This window comes from Arvicola amphibius, chromosome 8 (assembly GCF_903992535.2).
Source record: "Arvicola amphibius chromosome 8, mArvAmp1.2, whole genome shotgun sequence".
In the NCBI taxonomy this organism is placed as follows: domain Eukaryota; kingdom Metazoa; phylum Chordata; class Mammalia; order Rodentia; family Cricetidae; genus Arvicola; species Arvicola amphibius.
In genome coordinates this window covers 52901086-52917715 of record NC_052054.1, presented here as the reverse complement: position 1 = coordinate 52917715, position 16630 = coordinate 52901086, and the positions used below count along the sequence as shown (strand labels likewise).

Here is a 16630-nt window from a genome sequence, read left to right as displayed (position 1 = left end):
CATTGGCTCATTACCTGCCTTCCTAGCACATTCCTGTCTCCTACCGGAACATAAAGAAACACCGCTCATGGCCATAATGCTTTTATTTTAAACGAAGCCCCAGGCGAGGCAGTCCAGATGGCAGAGGCACTGCCCTTGGATGATGTCTTTCTTACAGGGCAGGGAAGCAGGCATGTGGCTAACCACCTTCTAGCACTGGGCCCCTGTCTCTGAAGCCATCTCTCTGAGCCTTCGTTCCTCCTGAAAGCGGATAAGGGCATCCCGCTGGTTCACTACATCCAACAGCTTCCTCAGGACCTGGTCCTCAGACTGACGATCGGCCTCTGTCTTCAGGGTTTCTGGAGGGAGAAGAGGAGGCTTAGAGAACAGCGACCTAGGCAGGGAGCCTGAAGAGACGATCAAGCTAACTTAGCCTGGTTTCTACATTCCAGGCTGCGTTTGTTGAGATTAAAGTTAGGTTTGCCTGGTGGTGGTTTCCTAGTGTTCGTTGGCACCAGCGGGGAAGGAAGTACTACACAAAAGCCAGTTTCGTAGCCCTGACTGGGGGGGAGACTGGAGGCCTTTGGCTTCCTCCTGAATTGTCTCCACAGGCCAGAGGCCAGAGGACTGTTACTTGGTCAGTGTCCAAGGTCATGAGATAGCCTACAGACCTTCCCGGTTCATGTAGCCTCGCAACTCCTGGTCCAGCTGCCACTGCTTCTCCTCCAGCTCGAGCTCCTGGACCCTGCAGAGACCAGAGAGTGCAGAAGCACAGCTAAGCAGGGTCCGCACAGGGACAGGACCTGGCTCCCAGACGCCACCACCCCTTGGCCTCACGTGATCATGAGTTCAGCCTCTTCCGTCACTAGGTTATTTCTCTCCTTGATGAGCTGTAGCAGCTGCTCTACCCAGAGTTTCTTCTCCTCTTCTGGAGAGCCTGATAGGAAAGAAAAGGAATGGAGGTGACAGGATCCAGGGGAAATAGGCTGTTCTGGGTGTCAGCCGTGTGGCACAGCCTCCGGCTGAACTTACTGCTGAGGGCCGAACATGCTGCCCGGAGCCAGACAGACATGGGACCGGCTCTCACTGTCCCCTCTCTACTCACTGCTCTGCCTTCTCAAAGCCAGCTCCACCTTCATGCCTTCGGTCTCCAGCTCCCTCAGAGCAGCCTCAATCTCATTTAGTCTTCGCTGGACAGCCTGCGGATTTTAGGACAGGACGCCCTGGATTGCTCCAGAACAGAGCACTGGAGACAGTCTGCACTCAGACAACTCTGATTCCACCCAAGCTCTCGCGATGCCTGGGGCTCTGGGGCTCACCTGGGCCTTACAAAACCTCTTCATCTCCTCCTCTTTAGCACGCCGCATGAGGGTCCGATACCACGTTGGGTACTTAGTCATAGCGCCTGAGTTCTTAGCAAAGGTCTGCAGAGTCTGTGGGAGGGTTAGGCCCGTCAGTAGTAAGGCCCGACCCTGGCTAGGAATGGAGGCAACTGGGCGGGTGGAACATTGGGATGGAAATAAGCAAATAAGACACTTAGAGACAAGTCAGTCAGACGGGCTTAGAAGACATGCCAGGAGGATGCAGGCTTTTGGCGCCTCTATGGAGAGGGATGGAAAATACCTGGCAGATGCTTCCTGGCTCAACAGAGTAGACAGCTGGCTTCCTGCCACTCACCTGCTCTAAGTCTGGCTCCAAAGGTACTTCTTCCTCTTCCTCCTCCTCTTCCTCCTCTTCCTCCTCCTCATTGGAAAACGGACTTTCTTCTGCCTTCTCCATGGCTTGAGGAAGTGTATGGAGGAGAGGGAGATAGGGCTTGGGAGTCCAGTGGCCTGTGTTTCTATTTCCCAGAATTCCCACGGCAGAAATTCTCGTACCCCTCCTCCCCACAGCCTCCCAGATGAGCACATCTGTAGGGAGCACACTTACCTTGGAGCGCTTGGACTGGCACACCCCAGCCCACAAAGCTGCCCTCCAGAGCCTGGCGGGCCAAGGCCGAGCAGCTTCGTGGGGGCTTGGGTGGAGGCTCTGTTACTGGGTCAGGGATGATGTTCAAGGAGGACAGCCGCAGGCGTTCAAAGCTGGAGAGGCGGATTAGCCGTCGGGTAGGCTGGCTGGGGCTTGGGACAGGGCTGAGCCTCTCGACAGGAGGTACAGGAGGTGAGGAGTCTGGCTGAGCGCTGTTGTCATCTGGTGTAGGGAGCTCCTGGAAAAGCCACCATATGGTCAGGCCGTGGGCCCCATCTAGTGGACATTGTCAGGCAGTGCGCTGGGTAGATGTGTCCTTCAGTGGAGGACAGTATCCATTTACTGCCAACAAAGTCTACTACTGATCTGGGGAGACCAGCCTTTTCCCATATCCCATTACACAGACGGACTGTTTTGTTTATTTGTTTTAACCTGGTCCTCTGGACTTTCACTGCTGTCAGCCTCTATTTGGTCCTCCTGGGGCAGGTGCTGGAGACAGTAGAAATGTCCTGGGAAGGGTAGAAGAGACCAGACATCAGCCCGCTGCCAGGTACTCAGAAAGAAGGCGGAGGCTGCAAGACTGGCTTGCAGTGGATTTCTTAGGACTCCACACCTAAAGCTTCGGAGGGAGTTGAGAAACTGTTCCTACCTATTGTCCAGCCCTCCCCTCCCCCTTCGCTGACCCCAAGCTCCTTGTCCTGAAAAATGCATCAAGTTTGAAGTCCCTGTAGCATCTCCCAGGCCCACCTACCATCTCCTGGATATTGCCCATAGCCGCCTGGCCACAACGTGGCCTCACAGGTATGGCAGCGGAAGCAGCCCCGGTGGAAGAAGTGGCCATCCACACAGAAGCGCTCCAGTATGTAGAGGTGCTTCCCACAGAGTTCACAAAGATCCTCTGCTCCAGCCTGAAGAGAGCCCCAGGATAAGGGATCAGCTGCACCCAGAGCCAAGCGCCAAGGCCTTCCTTCTCCGTAGCCCTCCCCCACTCTCTGAGGTTTGCAGACAGGGCTCCAGATCTTACCTCCTTGGGTTTGGATGGCAGTGCTGGGGGTACACTGGGCTCAAAGACAGGGGACCCCTCAGTACTTGAAGTCTCAGCCTCTCCCTAAGGAGGGAATGCCCGGGTAGCGTGAGCAGGGGAGTGGATGTGTACAGACAGAAAGGCTGGAACAGAAGGGAGTAAGACCAGACAGCGAGACAGGGACATGGACTGTAGGACCAACAATGGAGGGCAAGTCACAGGAAACAGGACAGAACAGAGTATCGGCCTTTTCTATGTCTGCAGTCACCTGCAAAGGAAGCTTCTTGTCACTAGCTCCCTCCCTGTGGTCCTATGACAGTCCCTACAGCTGTGAACAGAACATGAGCCCAGCTCTCACCTCCCCTCATTTAGAATGTATTCTCTACCGTTCCTGGAACCTCCCTGGGTACCCCTTCTCCAGCCTCAACCCTGCTTAGAATCCTCACCTTGGCCCGGGTCCGTTGTAGGGTCCTCTGGAGTTTGCCAAGGAAAAGTATAGCACTGGAGGTCCCAGAAGAAGCCTGGTTGACAGGGCCTGCCAGCAGAGTCCAGCTATCAGCACTGCTACCTTGATAGCCCCGCCCTCCACCTCGGCGGGCCCTTCCACGAGCCCTTCCCTCCTGCTCCCTTGATGTCCTGCCCACTTACCCTAACTCACCTAAGCTGTGGGGCATGTTCTTGAAGGCACCGTGGAAGTGGCTGAGGTAGGCAATGAGGCCCAGCGGGTCACTGCCTGCTACTACTGCCTGCGCAGACAGCACTGGGGTGATGCCCAGCCCGTGTTCTGCCACCTTCAGTGCCCAGGCAGTGGCTTCTAGAGCGCCCATGCCCTGCAGCTCTGAGGGTTCCCTGTGGAACATCGGATGAGAGGCCAATGAGAGACCCAAACCTGGCTCTGCTGAGGGGGGTAGGGAGGGAAGCTAGGAGCAGCAGGAGGTGAGAACTAGCTAAGGGAGGTGAGGGCACAAAAACAGCTTTCTTGGTGGTTATGTACACCATGCCATTTTTTTTGTGTAGTTTCCCCCCACCCTGTTCCTGTTCCTAGGAGCACAGGCTCCTAGGCCACATGTTGTATACACATACTTAAGGCAGCCCCTCTTTGTCTCAAAGAAACTGACTACTCAGCCCCTTACCCCATAGGGAGGAGCCCCCCTGTGGTAGGATGGACCACCAGGAGCAGCAGGGATGAACAGGCTTAGGGAAGGGAGTTGATTTGGGAAGGTGAGTGGGGGGGTTCTGGCAGGTCTAGACTGGTACCGTGTGGCTAAGATGATCTGCCTGCTTCTGCTTCTAAGCGCTTTGATTATAATTGCTTGTCATCACACCTAGTGCGCATGCGTGCGTGTTTTGGATTGAACCGGAGTTCACTCATGCTAAGCAAGCATGCCCTACCACTGCCCTCCATCCCAGTCTTCCATGGCTTCTGACTTTTCTCTCTGGATGTAGTGGATTCTACTGCCTCTGCCAGGCTGGAATACCACCTCTGGGAGGTGAAGTGACAGGCACAGCTGGGACTCACTGGGCTGCCAACTCCCACACAGCATCTTCTTACTATGCAGTATGGGGGAGGGCTGGACACAGGAGAGAGGCACGACTCACAGCAGGCCAGGCTGTAGGCGGTGCACCAGGGCACACAGAGCCCGTCCGTCGGTCCACGAGGAAGAAAAGTCGGTGACGTGGACTCCAGGAAACCCAGCTGTCTGCTCCTGACACCAGTGCAGGAGCTCCTCAGTGCCCGCTGACCCTAGGAGAGCAGAGCCGCGCTGTACCCAAGGCCAACACCTGCTGCTGGGCGTGTAAGAGCCGGACTGTCCGACTCAAACCGAGCAGAACCTCCTCCTTCCCCATTCTATTTAAAACTCCCTTCTTGACATACAGTTGGGCATCAAATAAAGAATGATCACTGTAGCCACGTAAAAGCCAGAGAGGAAACAGAACTCAGGCTCAAAGGACAGGTGGCTCGGGCTTATACCCACTGCTGGTTGGAAGCCGTGGGCGGAACAGCTGGAACAGCACTGCCCAGCTGTGGCTGCTCAGCACCACTGGCGCCATGGCGGTGGAAACTACTGAGCTGCATCCCTACTGGCACACAGCTGCTGCCCATCTCTGCAGCCCCTCCACACCACACCATCCCCCACTGAGCCCCAAAGCATCCACAAAACACGCTTTCCAGTGCAGGGCTCCGTCCTGACCCTGTAGCATGCTGACTGCCTTGCGACCCAGGGGCAGGCCTGCTCACCTGTGGTCACCTTCCCCCCATCCGGCTTGTCGTTCTTCTGCACATGCTCCTTGTCCACCACGTCATACAGGTCTTGCACCTAAGGCAGCTTCTCCTCAGTTCCAAGGCAGATGACCACCTGCCCCTTCAGCCCAAGGGGAGGAGCCTGACTATGGTGAGACTGACCCCCCCACACACACCCGCACCCTGGGACAGCAACTGAGTAGGGAAGGCCTGACATGGGGAAAGGAGTTGGTTTGGGAAGATGGGTGGGAAGGCAGGATGCAGAGTCTGACCTGATTGGGGGTTACAGCCCGGAGGTTCAGGTTGGGGTATCGGGTGGCAGGGTCCAACCCATACTGGGCTACATTTCGATGCATATTCTCTGGGGACGTTTGTGACAGAAGCTGGTACAAGCTCTCACTAGGGGTGGCGGCGGAAGGTAGTAGCACAAACACGAGGGAAGCTGTCAGCACTTGCCCCTCGGGAACTGCCAGGTCTTTCTCATAGTCCCATGCCTCCATCCATTCCGAGAGTATCTCCTGCCCCCTCTTCCTGAGCCTTGTCCCAGATCATGTCTGCCCTGCCTGCAGTAGTCTCGAAACTCAGGCCTCACCGTTCAGCCAACACCTCTAGGGGCTTGGCACCCGCTGCCCACCGCTTCACCATCCAGGCTGCGTCGAAGGCTGCCAAGAAGCCTCGGGCCACTCCAGTGCCCAGAGGCCAGAAGGGCTGCAGGGTAGGAGGAATAGGAAACAACTCAATGAGAATCCAATGGCTATGTCCCAAGCTCAAGGATCTCCAAGGTTTGGGGGGATGTCCCTTTTCTACCCCAGACAGCTTTCATCTCCACCAAGTAGCCCCTAAGCTCCTCCCCAAACCAAGCAGACTTTCTACTCTCCCATAAGCGCTTCTTCCCCAACCATGGGACCCCTAGACCCCCTGAAATGCTCACCTCCACCAGACAGTCCCCCACCAGTCCCAGCAGCAGGCGGGCGCCATGCTTTTCTTGCACACGCGCAGCGCTCTCCGCCCGCATCATGCTGGTGAAGTCAAAGGCGGCCACATCAGGCCGCCCGCGTGCATCCCGAGCAAACTCCAGGTTCCCAAGCTTGCCATGTGTGGCAAAATCAGCAGCTGCCCTGGCAAAGCGCTGCAGAGCCTCGGGTACCACGTTGGCACTGCCCAGCAGCTGATCAGTGTCCGGCAAGTCCTACACAGCCAAGAGATCAGAACCTGAGACTCCTGAGAGCAGAGGGGCAGGCTCAGCTCCATGCCACTTTACAGGGGACTGACCCACAGCATAGAAGATGCACATGCTGAGGCTGCCTAGACTACACAGCAATCGAAAGCTCAGTTGGGCAGAGAACGCCAGTAGCCTGCCTGTCGTATTCAAGTTCCTTCCTCAACGTTCTCGCTGCTGTTGAGGGTCCCGAGCCCTGCTCTACCAGGAAGCCCAACATCATTGCTGTCATAGACTTCGTCCTGAAATCACCGAAGCCTTGGTTTGCACAGCATTTACAAACAGCACACAACTTTCAAAGAACTTGTGCGAATCCGGCGAGAAAACACAAAGCGAGCTCTCAGTGTGGTACTTAGTACACAGAAGGCATCTATTTCATCTATTCAGTCCGTACACAATAGGCGCTCAACCACTCATCAGGTATCATTCTAAGCCCTGGGAATTAACACCCAGCCAGAGGAAAAGAGACAACATCCTTCTGTCCTGGAGCTCACAAATAAATTCAGCCCAGAGTAGGATTCTTACTGCCACACACATGCAGGGAGCAAGAGCATGTCAAGGTAGAGTTACCGCCGGACAGAGGCAGAGGCAGGAGAGGATGGGGTAGACTGTGTCCCGCCTAGCCTCCTCCTCCCTGGGGCCAGGTCCTACCTGGAGCAGCACCCCCAGCCGCAGCAGGCACTGCTTCTTGGCTGTCATCACAAAGTAGTGAGTGTCATCCTTGTAGTACACGATGTTCTCCAGATCAATCCCTGCGGTACAAAGCGGAGACCAGGGGGTGAGTTTGCAGAGAATACCTCTCCAAACACCCAATCCAGGGCTGACCTCAGAGCTGAAGTCACAGCTTAGGCTGCAGTGGATGTCCTACACACAGATCTGATGGCACCAAGAACCATCTGTCCTGCTCTAAGAGGCTTGGCAGTTTGGAGCAAAGAGGGGAAGTCAGGTGGAGTGACAGCTGGGAGGCTTTTATCACTTGGTCGCGTAGCAGTTGGAAGCCAAAGTAAACATGGCGTCCTCTTGCGTGCCACTCCCGTTTTCAACTTAAATCATTCCTATACTCCAGCATGACGGAGCACACAGCAAAATACCCAGGCACTTAAGAGACAGTTCCAGGATTGTTCATGCCAAGTGAGCAGCTGCTTGGTCCCTGGAGGACAGTTCTTTCTCTTTTACTGGTGAGGCCATAAGGTTGGACAAGAGTGGGGTTCCTTGGACTAAGGGCAGGTGGGAAACATCCTCAAGTAGGCAAGAGCAGGGAAAGCCTTTGAGGGTGGGTCCTGACCTGTGGCTTTGAGCAGGCTCTGGAAGAATTTTTGGTTGTAGATCCGGGCTACACCACTAATCTCTGGCACCTGTGTCTCCTCCACCGTGCGCCCGTTCACAAAGTTGACCGTGATGCCAATAGCCAGTTTGCCACGCATTTCTCGGATGGTGAAGCCTAGTGGTAGGGGGAGGTGGGGCTAACGCTTCTAGGAAGGCTCACAGGAGCCTAGGATGCTGGTATTTATACTTGCTTATAACCTTATTTATTATTTTTGAGGAAAAGGATCACTCACCTTCAGGGACGAATTTACCCCCTGCAGCCGAGATGAGGACATCAAATTCATAGTTGGCCAGGTGGGCTGGGGGACTGGGCTGGAGCTGGGCATGCCAGCCACTCCCTGGGACAGAGAGTATGAGAGCCACAAAGGTGTAGAGATCAGAGGGCCCCTACACTCCCAGGTCAGGCTAGAGAAACAAAACAGTTTTGTAAAGGACCCCACAGCCTGGAGAGTAGGGAGGGTTATCTTTCAGATCATGTCTTTGCTGCTAAGGATAGTTGGGAAAGGCCGAGTTTTCCCATCCTGCTATTCCCATTTGCACGCTGTCTGCGGCTGGGGTTGCCCAGGTCTTGCTGCTAGGAAAGACAGCCAGCTGACTCCCACCTGGACCTCTCTTTGGCGGGTAGGAGCTCCCGGGAGCACAGAAGTGCTTACCCTTCCTGGGAGGGGGCTGGAGGCCGGTGAAAGTGATGCCCCAGTGAATTTCCACCCCCAGCAGTAACGCCACCTTCAGGAGAAGTAGCTGAAGCTGTCGGATGCCTGAAAGTGGGATGCCATTAGGAATAGACTCCTGCCTTCCCTAGCTCCTGTGTGTGCCTGCTCAGAGCTAGAGAAGGTCTCGGAGACCACTGTGTCTATCTATGGCCCTACAACCCCGCAGACACCTGATAACATCTCAGCTCAGAAACCAAGCAGCTTACACTGTCTATTTTGCAGAAGTCAGATCTGGGTCTTAAAGGCCACCCAGCTAAAATGACTCTTGTTCACTCTGTCCCTTGTCTGGCCCTGCAGTCTCCCACTGGTCTGCCTCTAGACCCAGGCACACCCACTCAAAGTTCTTACTGATGTGGTCCAGGGTGCCAGTACAGAAGCGTCCATAGAACTTCTTGGCCCCAAGCGCCCGGAGGTCATGAATGGTGAAGGGCCAGAGGTGCAGTACATTGTGCCGAGAGAACTTGGTGCGCTTTTCCACAAGCACTACTCGGGCACCCAGCAATGCCAGTTCCACAGCAGCTCGAAGCCCACAAGGCCCAGCGCCTACCACCAGGCACTGCAAACACACAAGAGAGAGAGCAGGTGCAGCTTCCTCTTTCCTTCCGACTCCCCCTCCTACTCACACCCTCCCCCAGACTCTAGGTATCTACCTTGGTGTTGGCACAGGCCTGGCCTTGCTGGTACACCGAATGGCTTGCCCTCTTGTCCAACTTGGTCCACAGGGACTTGGCACTCCAGTAGTTGAGCTCGGCCTTGATCTTGTGGTACTGGGGCAATCCCCCACCAGACTCCAGTCCCAGGGCGTCACAGAGCGCCTGAAAGCTGCTCAGTACATCCTGGCACAGCTGCGCCTGCACAAAGCTCTCGAAGTGGGCGTGCGCTGGGTTGGTGGAGGCTGTTGAAGCCATGTAGGGCCCCTGACAAGGGGAACAGCTGGGCAAACCCCAGAGGCTGTGGAAAGAAGAGAAGGGGACTGGAGTGAGGGAAAAGAAAAGGGGAGGAGCCAGCAGAACAGACTAGGGTCACAAGGGAGCTCAGGGTCCACTTCTGATTGGCTATGCTCCCAGCCCACTCCCAGGCTATGATCTGCCCCAGAGACAGCAGCAATCTCTTATCCAGTGAAAGTCGCCAAATTTGGGAATGAAAGCTCAGTAATCCTGGGTACACAAGGCACAAGGACGCTAAGAGAACCTCCTGTCCAGTCACGCAGGAGTCACCGTGTAGGATCTCTGAGGCCCAAGGAGCAGGAATTGTAGTAGGCATTCCCTAGGTCTTGAAAGTAGGACGTGGGGGAGTTTCTGCCGGGGGTGGGGTGGGGTGGAGGTTTCCGTCTGGTAGACCCGCGAGGGCTAACAGCAACGCAACTGCAGCTGCTTCACAGGCACACGCCCATTGCACCCGAAGTCTCGGTAAGACAGCGCCCTTTGGCGTACTTAGTGCCACGCTGGTTGTGGGATGTGCCTCTCACCCAAGGCAAAGTTCTTTTCCTCGCGCTTGCCTCCTGACAAGGGGCAACAAACAGTCTGTTTCCACTTTCCACCACCAAACTGTCCTCACAAATGGCCTGAGAATGTCGCGACTGTCTTGACTCGAGACCTTCTGACTCACTGTGGTCAAAACACTTCCCCTGTGATCTTGTCGCTGCTCCAACGGGCTGCGGGAAGGAGCGGGGACCACAGCTGAGCTCGTCCGTCCCGAGGACCCTCGCAGCTAATCGACCCTAGCTTCACTCCCACGGGCGCTCCTGTGCGCCCTCCTAGGAATCTCTAGAGACAAGACCTTTCTTTGTATCCCTTTCCTTCCCTCCAGCCCACACGCAGCTGGAGAGCTCTAGGAGGGCTTTTTCCACACTGCGACCGGAAGAGAAGAGTATGGGGGATGGGTTGCTCTCGGTAGGGGAGGGGGCTAGGTAGGTTACGTGTCAGAGTGGCGTTCGACCCTTGTGGGCCGACCTCTCAGCCCCCGGCAGCCCCTCCATTGCCTGCGCGGCAGGAGGGGGCAAAGGTTGTCACTAGGACAAGAGAGGGTCTTCAGAAAGGACAGAAGTTCCCTAGGACACGAGGGGATAGGTCTTCAGATATGGCAGAAGTCCCTCTTGGAAGTGGGAGTCTCGGGGGTTGGAGAGTCCTCTGCTAAAGGAAATAAGAGGTACCCAGCTTGGAAAACCGGCACAAAGGATGTGCCATGGGTGGAGCTTCTAAAGGATGGAGAGCTAGCTGGCTGGACCTCGGGCATCGGGGGCGAGGAACTCGCAGCACTCTAGACAGCAAAGTCTGCACAAAAGGGGCTGGTCTGGGCAGGGCCGGCACGGGACCCGCCAAACGAGCCAGGCGTGGCTCCCTAGCCGGCACCAGCCCATTTCCCCGGAAGTGCTCCCCACCCCCATCCTCACCCCAAGCCCAGCGGTTCTGAGGGAGTACTGCTGGCACCTCTGGACTACTTACTTACCCGGCAGTTCTGAGGCTTGAAGAGCCGCTTCCTGGCGGAAGGGTGTCCCAGGCCTAGGGCGAAGGAAGGGGTGGCGCTGGGAAAGCAGGGGATGTCTGGCGGCAGGAGCCGGAGAGTTCCGAGGGGTTTGAACCGCAGCGCCAGGGCAGAGCGCAGCGGAAGGCTTATCCGCACCTCATTACCCCGCAGTCCTCCTCTTGGGACAGCCCTGGGCCCCGCCCACGCCTGCAGGGTGGTGCTGTAGGGCGTGGCTCCGCTTACTCCTGAGGCTGCTGGGGGCCTCCAAACGGTCTGGCCTGGCAGGGACTTTGGAAATCAGGGCCCCGAGTGAGCAAGCATGACGAGTGAGCCCCAGTGGTATTAAGCTGTAAACCACTTCGAGAGCTGGCCGAGCAGCTGCAGGCCTCCCGCAAGAAGTTTGTTGAAGCTGCAGGGTCCGAGAGTGGTGCCAGATGACTGAGCTTTCTTCACCTCTCCCACCAAGAAATCCACAGTCCTGGAGCCACTGAGGATCCAGTTGCGGGGTCCTTGTCTCATGGGACAGGTCAGCCGACTCCCAGGCTCAGGCTAAGGACAAAGCTTAAAGTCCTGGTACGCAAAAATAAGGGAACAAGGGTGTGGTGTGGTGTGTGTGTGTGTGTGTGTGTGTGTGTGTGTGTGTGTGTGAGAGAGAGAGAGAGAGAGAGAGAGAGAGAGAGAGAGAGAAAAAGAGAGAGAGAGGTGGAGGGGTAGATCAACCAACTAAGAATGGGAGAGGCTAAAGCTTCAAGGTTCAGCACTAAAATGAAGACTCAGGAAACTGACAATGTGAGAAACTTTGGAATCAAATTCTTAATATTTAGTATATAATGAAACAGTAGCCAAGGGGAAAGGAACTGTCCAAAATCAAGCAGCTTTAGTTAAAGTTACTAAAACAGCAGTTCTCATTTATTGAATGAGTGCTGACAAAATCTATTTAAGTGAAGGTCAGAGGCTTCAGGACCGCACAGATTCAACAGCCAATGGCATAGCTGGTATCAGACATAGGCAGGCCTCTGTGGATTCCAACCTCCCACTGTTAATGCATGTCTGGCATTAAGAGGAGGTGAAATCACTGCACCAGAAGTGCAGTGCTAGCTTAGGAAGAGATGGCTACATCCCTCTCCTTGAGATCCAGGGACCACAGGAGCCGAGGTCCAGTGGCTGTCTTTTTTGTGTTTGTATTTATTCTTATTTTACATTTCATCCAGAGACAATGGGACACCTAGCAAGTCCTTAACATTTGCACTCTCAGCTGCAGCTGATAAGAAGAGAAGAGAGAGAAAAATCCGAGAGAAAAAGCCAACTCTCTGCCAGGAGGGGCAGGCAATTCAGCCAGGCCACACTCAGGAAGCAAGGGAAGCTTCTGAGCCGGGTCCACTCTAGCTCTCGAGTGTGACATCATTTGCAGAGCGTCAGACACACCCACACTTAAACACACAATGTAAAAACGCTCTGAAAGGAGCCCTATAAATGGACAGGCGGATTTTAGGATCATCCCTTTCCCTTTCATTAGCAGATGGACGCCAGCCACTTCCTGGGTCCTGTTTACAAAGGCCCAGCTTCCCTCAGAGACGGTCAGTGGAAGTCGAAAAGGGTTATGTGACTCTATGAACAACAAGCTGTAAAAACCGTCTTTTAAAGATCATAGAACAAGTTCTTCGACTCTTAACCACCTGCCGACTTCTAGTTTTTCTGGAGCCTCAGAGCTTGTGGAATGAGACCCCTGCACCTGGCCAAGCGTGACTAGAAGTCCCTGACACCACCTCTCTATCTTCTCACCTCTAATGGTGACATCTTAATGACTCACCTTCCTTAGCCCATTTCAGGTCTGGGTTCTTTTTATTCCATGGACAGAATAGAACAAGCATTTTTTTTTTCTTGTTAGACTCTTGAGTTATGACCCACAGTTTCATATTTATATGAAATAAGTAGTTTAGCATAGTAGCTGGCATAGTCCTATGGATAGTTTATATTGGATCGAATAGAATAAATGACCCACACATGAAAACTCAGTGTTAAAGGATCCCATTCTAATGGCTTTGGAAAAAAGCTGTGCCAGCAGCTGCTTAGGTTAAAGACCTGAGCCACTGGCGACAGGATCCTCTTTATTGTGCCCCAGACCACATTCTGTCTTTCTGTGGGAAGTTCTCACTTCCTTATCTCAGCTCCCAACCTTTGATCTTCTGGGCTTGGAGCCAGAAAACAAGTATCTAACACCCTAGGCATCTACATCTGTAGGCAGTCTGTAATATGGCCTTGACCTGCAGCTCAGTGTCCCCACTTAGCCCAGAGAGCCACAGTTCCTGAGGCAAAGGCACAGCACTTCGTGAAGTTTGAGTGATGGCTTGATTAAGATTGGAGGGTCTGGAGGGGCCTCTCCTAATTCTGACCTGGAGGACCTGTGTCGGAGAGCGAGCACAGACAACTTTCCCGCTCCTAAGCCTTCAGGCAAAAAGAGCTGGCTAGGTATTGGCCAATAGCTAGGTAACCAGTGTGGCGGAAGTGAGAATGGAGAATGCAGAAGAGGAGCTGAAGAGGAAGCTGGGTTGGGGATTTTTTTTTTTTTTTCTAGGTGCAGAGGGAAAATGCAGAAGGAGTTTAAGCAGAGTGGGACGTGGTCCTGTCTGCTGTAACTAAAATAATACCGTTTAGCAGGGCATTCTGTTTGTTGCTAAGGGGACAGTGGTGAACTACAATGGATTACGACTTTCTACTGGAGAAAGGGGTTGAGTAGGGGAATTAGAAACCGTAAATGGACCCATGGCAGAGTTCTAGGCAAGGGACACACTGGACAGTGAGGACAGGGACAGGATAGACTCAAAAGATAGGTTGAGGTAAAACTGATATAACTTGGTGATAAATGCATGTGGGGCAGAGGATGTGTGTGTGTGTGTGTGTGTGTGTGTGTGTGTGTGTGTGTGTGTAGTGGGGGGCTCATTAAGAATCACTATTGGGCCCAGGATGTAGCTGAGTTGGTAGAGTACTTATCTGGCATGTGAGAAGCCATGGTTTAATTCCCAGCATCATATAAAAACTGGTCATAGTAGCATCTGCTTGCAACATCAGCACTGTGGAGGTGGAAGCAGGAGAATCATAGTTGAGGGTCATCCTCCACTACACAACAAATTCAAGGCCAGCCTGAGCTACCTCAGACCCCAGCACATAATAACCACAGAAGCTCAATAGCTGTTTCTCTGTTTGGGGGACTCTGAAATAAACTGGCCTGTCATTCTTTCCTCCTCTTTGCTCCACACTTAACCCTCTGCATGCTGCTTTTCCTGAAGTCAGAGAGCTCTTTCACAGGCTCTAAATAACAGGAGACCCAGGGCTTTCCCGTGTTTCCTTTCGAGACCACTTTTGCTCTTCAAACATGATTATAGGAACTATTTTCTCAGACCAGAAGTCACTTAATCATGTAATTTTAAAAAATGTGGCTTTTCTCTAACTTAGTCCTATGAAGCTTCAGTTTAACTCTTCGTTTAACAGGGAAGAGTAATATGGAGCTGGCCAGACACGGGGATGCACACTTGTAATCCCAGGACTTGGTAGCGGAGACAGGAGGATCGGAAGGTCCATCCCAGCCTGGCCTGTATGAGATCCCGACTCAACAAACCAACTCAATCAAAGCCAAGAGCCAAACTATTCTTTGGGAAATCAATTTCAAACTATAAAGTGATGTATTGCTCTTACTTAGGTTCAAAATAGCAAGGCCATGCTCCAGGACACAGCATCTCTCTGTCCCATGTGCACATTTCTTCCCACACTTCATTATTCAAACTCAAAAAATAAAAAAAAAAAGCTCCAAGCTTCCTTGCTGACATCACCTAAATGTGGCCAAGTTCCTACATTTTATCCAAACTGGCTGAATGAGCTTTAGTTTAAAAGTTCATCTAAGGAGGGACATTTCAGTTGAGAAGTCCCTGCTGGCTAATGTCTTTCGTTGCTTAATCACGTGCAGTGGCTTTGGAAAGCAGTCTATTACAGTGCTGCCCAGCCTCAGAGGTCACTCCTTCCCACCCACATGAGTGGGGGTGGATTTGGTTTCACAGGCTATTCCTATTTACACCTGCGGGAACAGAGGATTTACTTTGAATTCATGAGGATTTAGACTGAAGTTTAGAAATGGAAGATAAAAACTTAGCTATTAAGTGTATAAATCAAATCTGCCCTAAACTCGTAATAGCTTTCCTTTGGAGAAAGGAAAAATGGGCAGCTCCCTCACAGAGAGGCTGCGGCAGCGAGGCTCGTCCGCCTTCCTAGGAACTTCCACCTACTTGGTAAATTTTAATTAATAGCAAAAGGTTAATACTGGTATTACTGAGATGATGGTTGATCCATTTCTGTAGGAGAGACTATAACTCGGTGACTTTACCCAAGTTTGACGGTGTGCCAACACACATCCTCCCTGTAAGTCTCAACTCAAATTCGTCAGTGCAGAATCATGGGATCAGCCAGGCTTGGGCCCCAGTTCTGGCTTTGCCACTTTATGACATCATCTCTTTGGACCTCACTGTTCTCATCTGTAAAATGGGTCTAATAATAATAATGATCCTTATCTCATAGGAATGCCATGATGATTAAGTAGGGCCTGCTTCCTATAGGCTACAGGGATGTCCTAGTTCATCCCTCCTCCGCCCAGAAACCAGTTCCTGCTGACCTGTGCCTTGACCCCTCCCACCTCCCAAGTCTATCCTCAAGCCCTAGCCCCACTGCCTCTAAATAGGGCTGCACTTGGAAACAGGACTTTTCAAGAGTTAGTGAAGTAACAAATTAGGTTCTTAGTGTGGGGAGCTAATGCAGTGAGCCTGATGGCTCTACAAAAGGGGGCAGCAGGGACACAGACAGAGGGAAAAGCATAGAAGAGCCAGAAAGCCAGCAACAAGCTAGGGGAAGAGGCCAAAGAGGCCAACTCTTTTCTTCTCTCTCCTTCTCTCTCTCCCTCCCTCCCTCCCTCCCTCTCTCTCTCTCTCTCTCTTTCTCTCTCCTTCTCTCTCTCTCTCCTTCTCTCTCCCTCTCTCCCTCCCTCCCTCCCTCCCTCCCTCCCTCTCTCTCTCTCTCTCTCTCTCTCTCTCTCTCTCTCTCTCTCTCTCTCTCTCTCTCTCTCTCTCTCTCTCTCTCTCTCTCTCTCTCTCTGGTTTTTTGACAGTGTTTCTCTGTAGCTTTGGCCTGTCCTGGAACTCACTTTGTAGACCAGGCTGGTCTTGAGGCCTGCCTCTGCCTCCCAAGTGCTGGGATTAAAGGCGTGTGCCACCACAGCCCAGCTCAACGTCCTATTTCTAGCCAGGATCGTAATCAACTAAATCCGTGCTGCTGAAGAAGCGCCTATTATGGCAGCCCTAGCAAAGGAGCACATGGCCCAGATGGGATAAGAGTCTCCAAGTCCCCACACCACATGGTCCCTTATGAATCCTGGTTTTGTTTTCCAAGACCTGATCTCACATAGCTCAGGCTGTTGTCGTACTAACCATGTAGACAAAGCATGAATTCCTGATCCTCCTGCCTCTACCTCATGGTGCTGGGATAACAGGCCTGCCCTGGTATCTCACTGCATGGCAAAGCTTCAAGGAGCAGTTTGGTGGGAAAAAGACCTAACACAGCCAGCTTCCTTCCAGGCCCTCAGTGAACTCCCTGTGGGACAGACAGTAACCCTGTTTACATAAACCCGCATGTAAGCATTTATAGTGAGAACC

General features: G+C 53.2%; 1 protein-coding gene across 1 annotated transcript; it reads right to left on the bottom strand.

The window, feature by feature from the left end:
- Nucleotides 1–65: 65 nt before the first annotated feature.
- Nucleotides 66–11101, bottom strand: Mical1 (microtubule associated monooxygenase, calponin and LIM domain containing 1). Its single transcript, XM_038339187.1, has 24 exons — nt 10920–11101; nt 9122–9422; nt 8820–9027; nt 8412–8516; nt 7992–8096; nt 7718–7873; nt 7084–7184; nt 6145–6402; nt 5806–5921; nt 5486–5612; nt 5211–5289; nt 4571–4715; nt 3630–3820; nt 3418–3506; nt 2972–3055; nt 2699–2855; nt 2380–2456; nt 1909–2185; nt 1657–1760; nt 1299–1412; nt 1085–1178; nt 817–916; nt 651–724; nt 66–338 (listed from the first exon to the last, which is right to left on the bottom strand). Exons 2-24 carry the CDS (start codon nt 9377–9379, stop codon nt 190–192), a joined length of 3168 nt encoding a protein of 1055 aa, XP_038195115.1. The 5' UTR covers nt 9380–9422; nt 10920–11101; the 3' UTR covers nt 66–189.
- Nucleotides 11102–16630: the final 5529 nt, after the last annotated feature.

Excerpts from the sequence above, each read along its gene's own strand:
- Mical1 (XM_038339187.1), bottom strand. The coding sequence starts at position 9,379 with ATGGCTTCAACAGCCTCCACCAACCCAGCGCACGCCCACTTCGAGAGC. Across the intron at positions 3,821-4,570 it reads CGCCTACAGCCTGGCCTGCT|GGAACCCTCAGAGCTGCAGG; the intron begins GTGAGTCGTGCC and ends GATGTTCCACAG. Across the intron at positions 2,186-2,379 it reads GTGAAAGTCCAGAGGACCAG|GAGCTCCCTACACCAGATGA; the intron begins GTTAAAACAAAT and ends TGGCTTTTCCAG.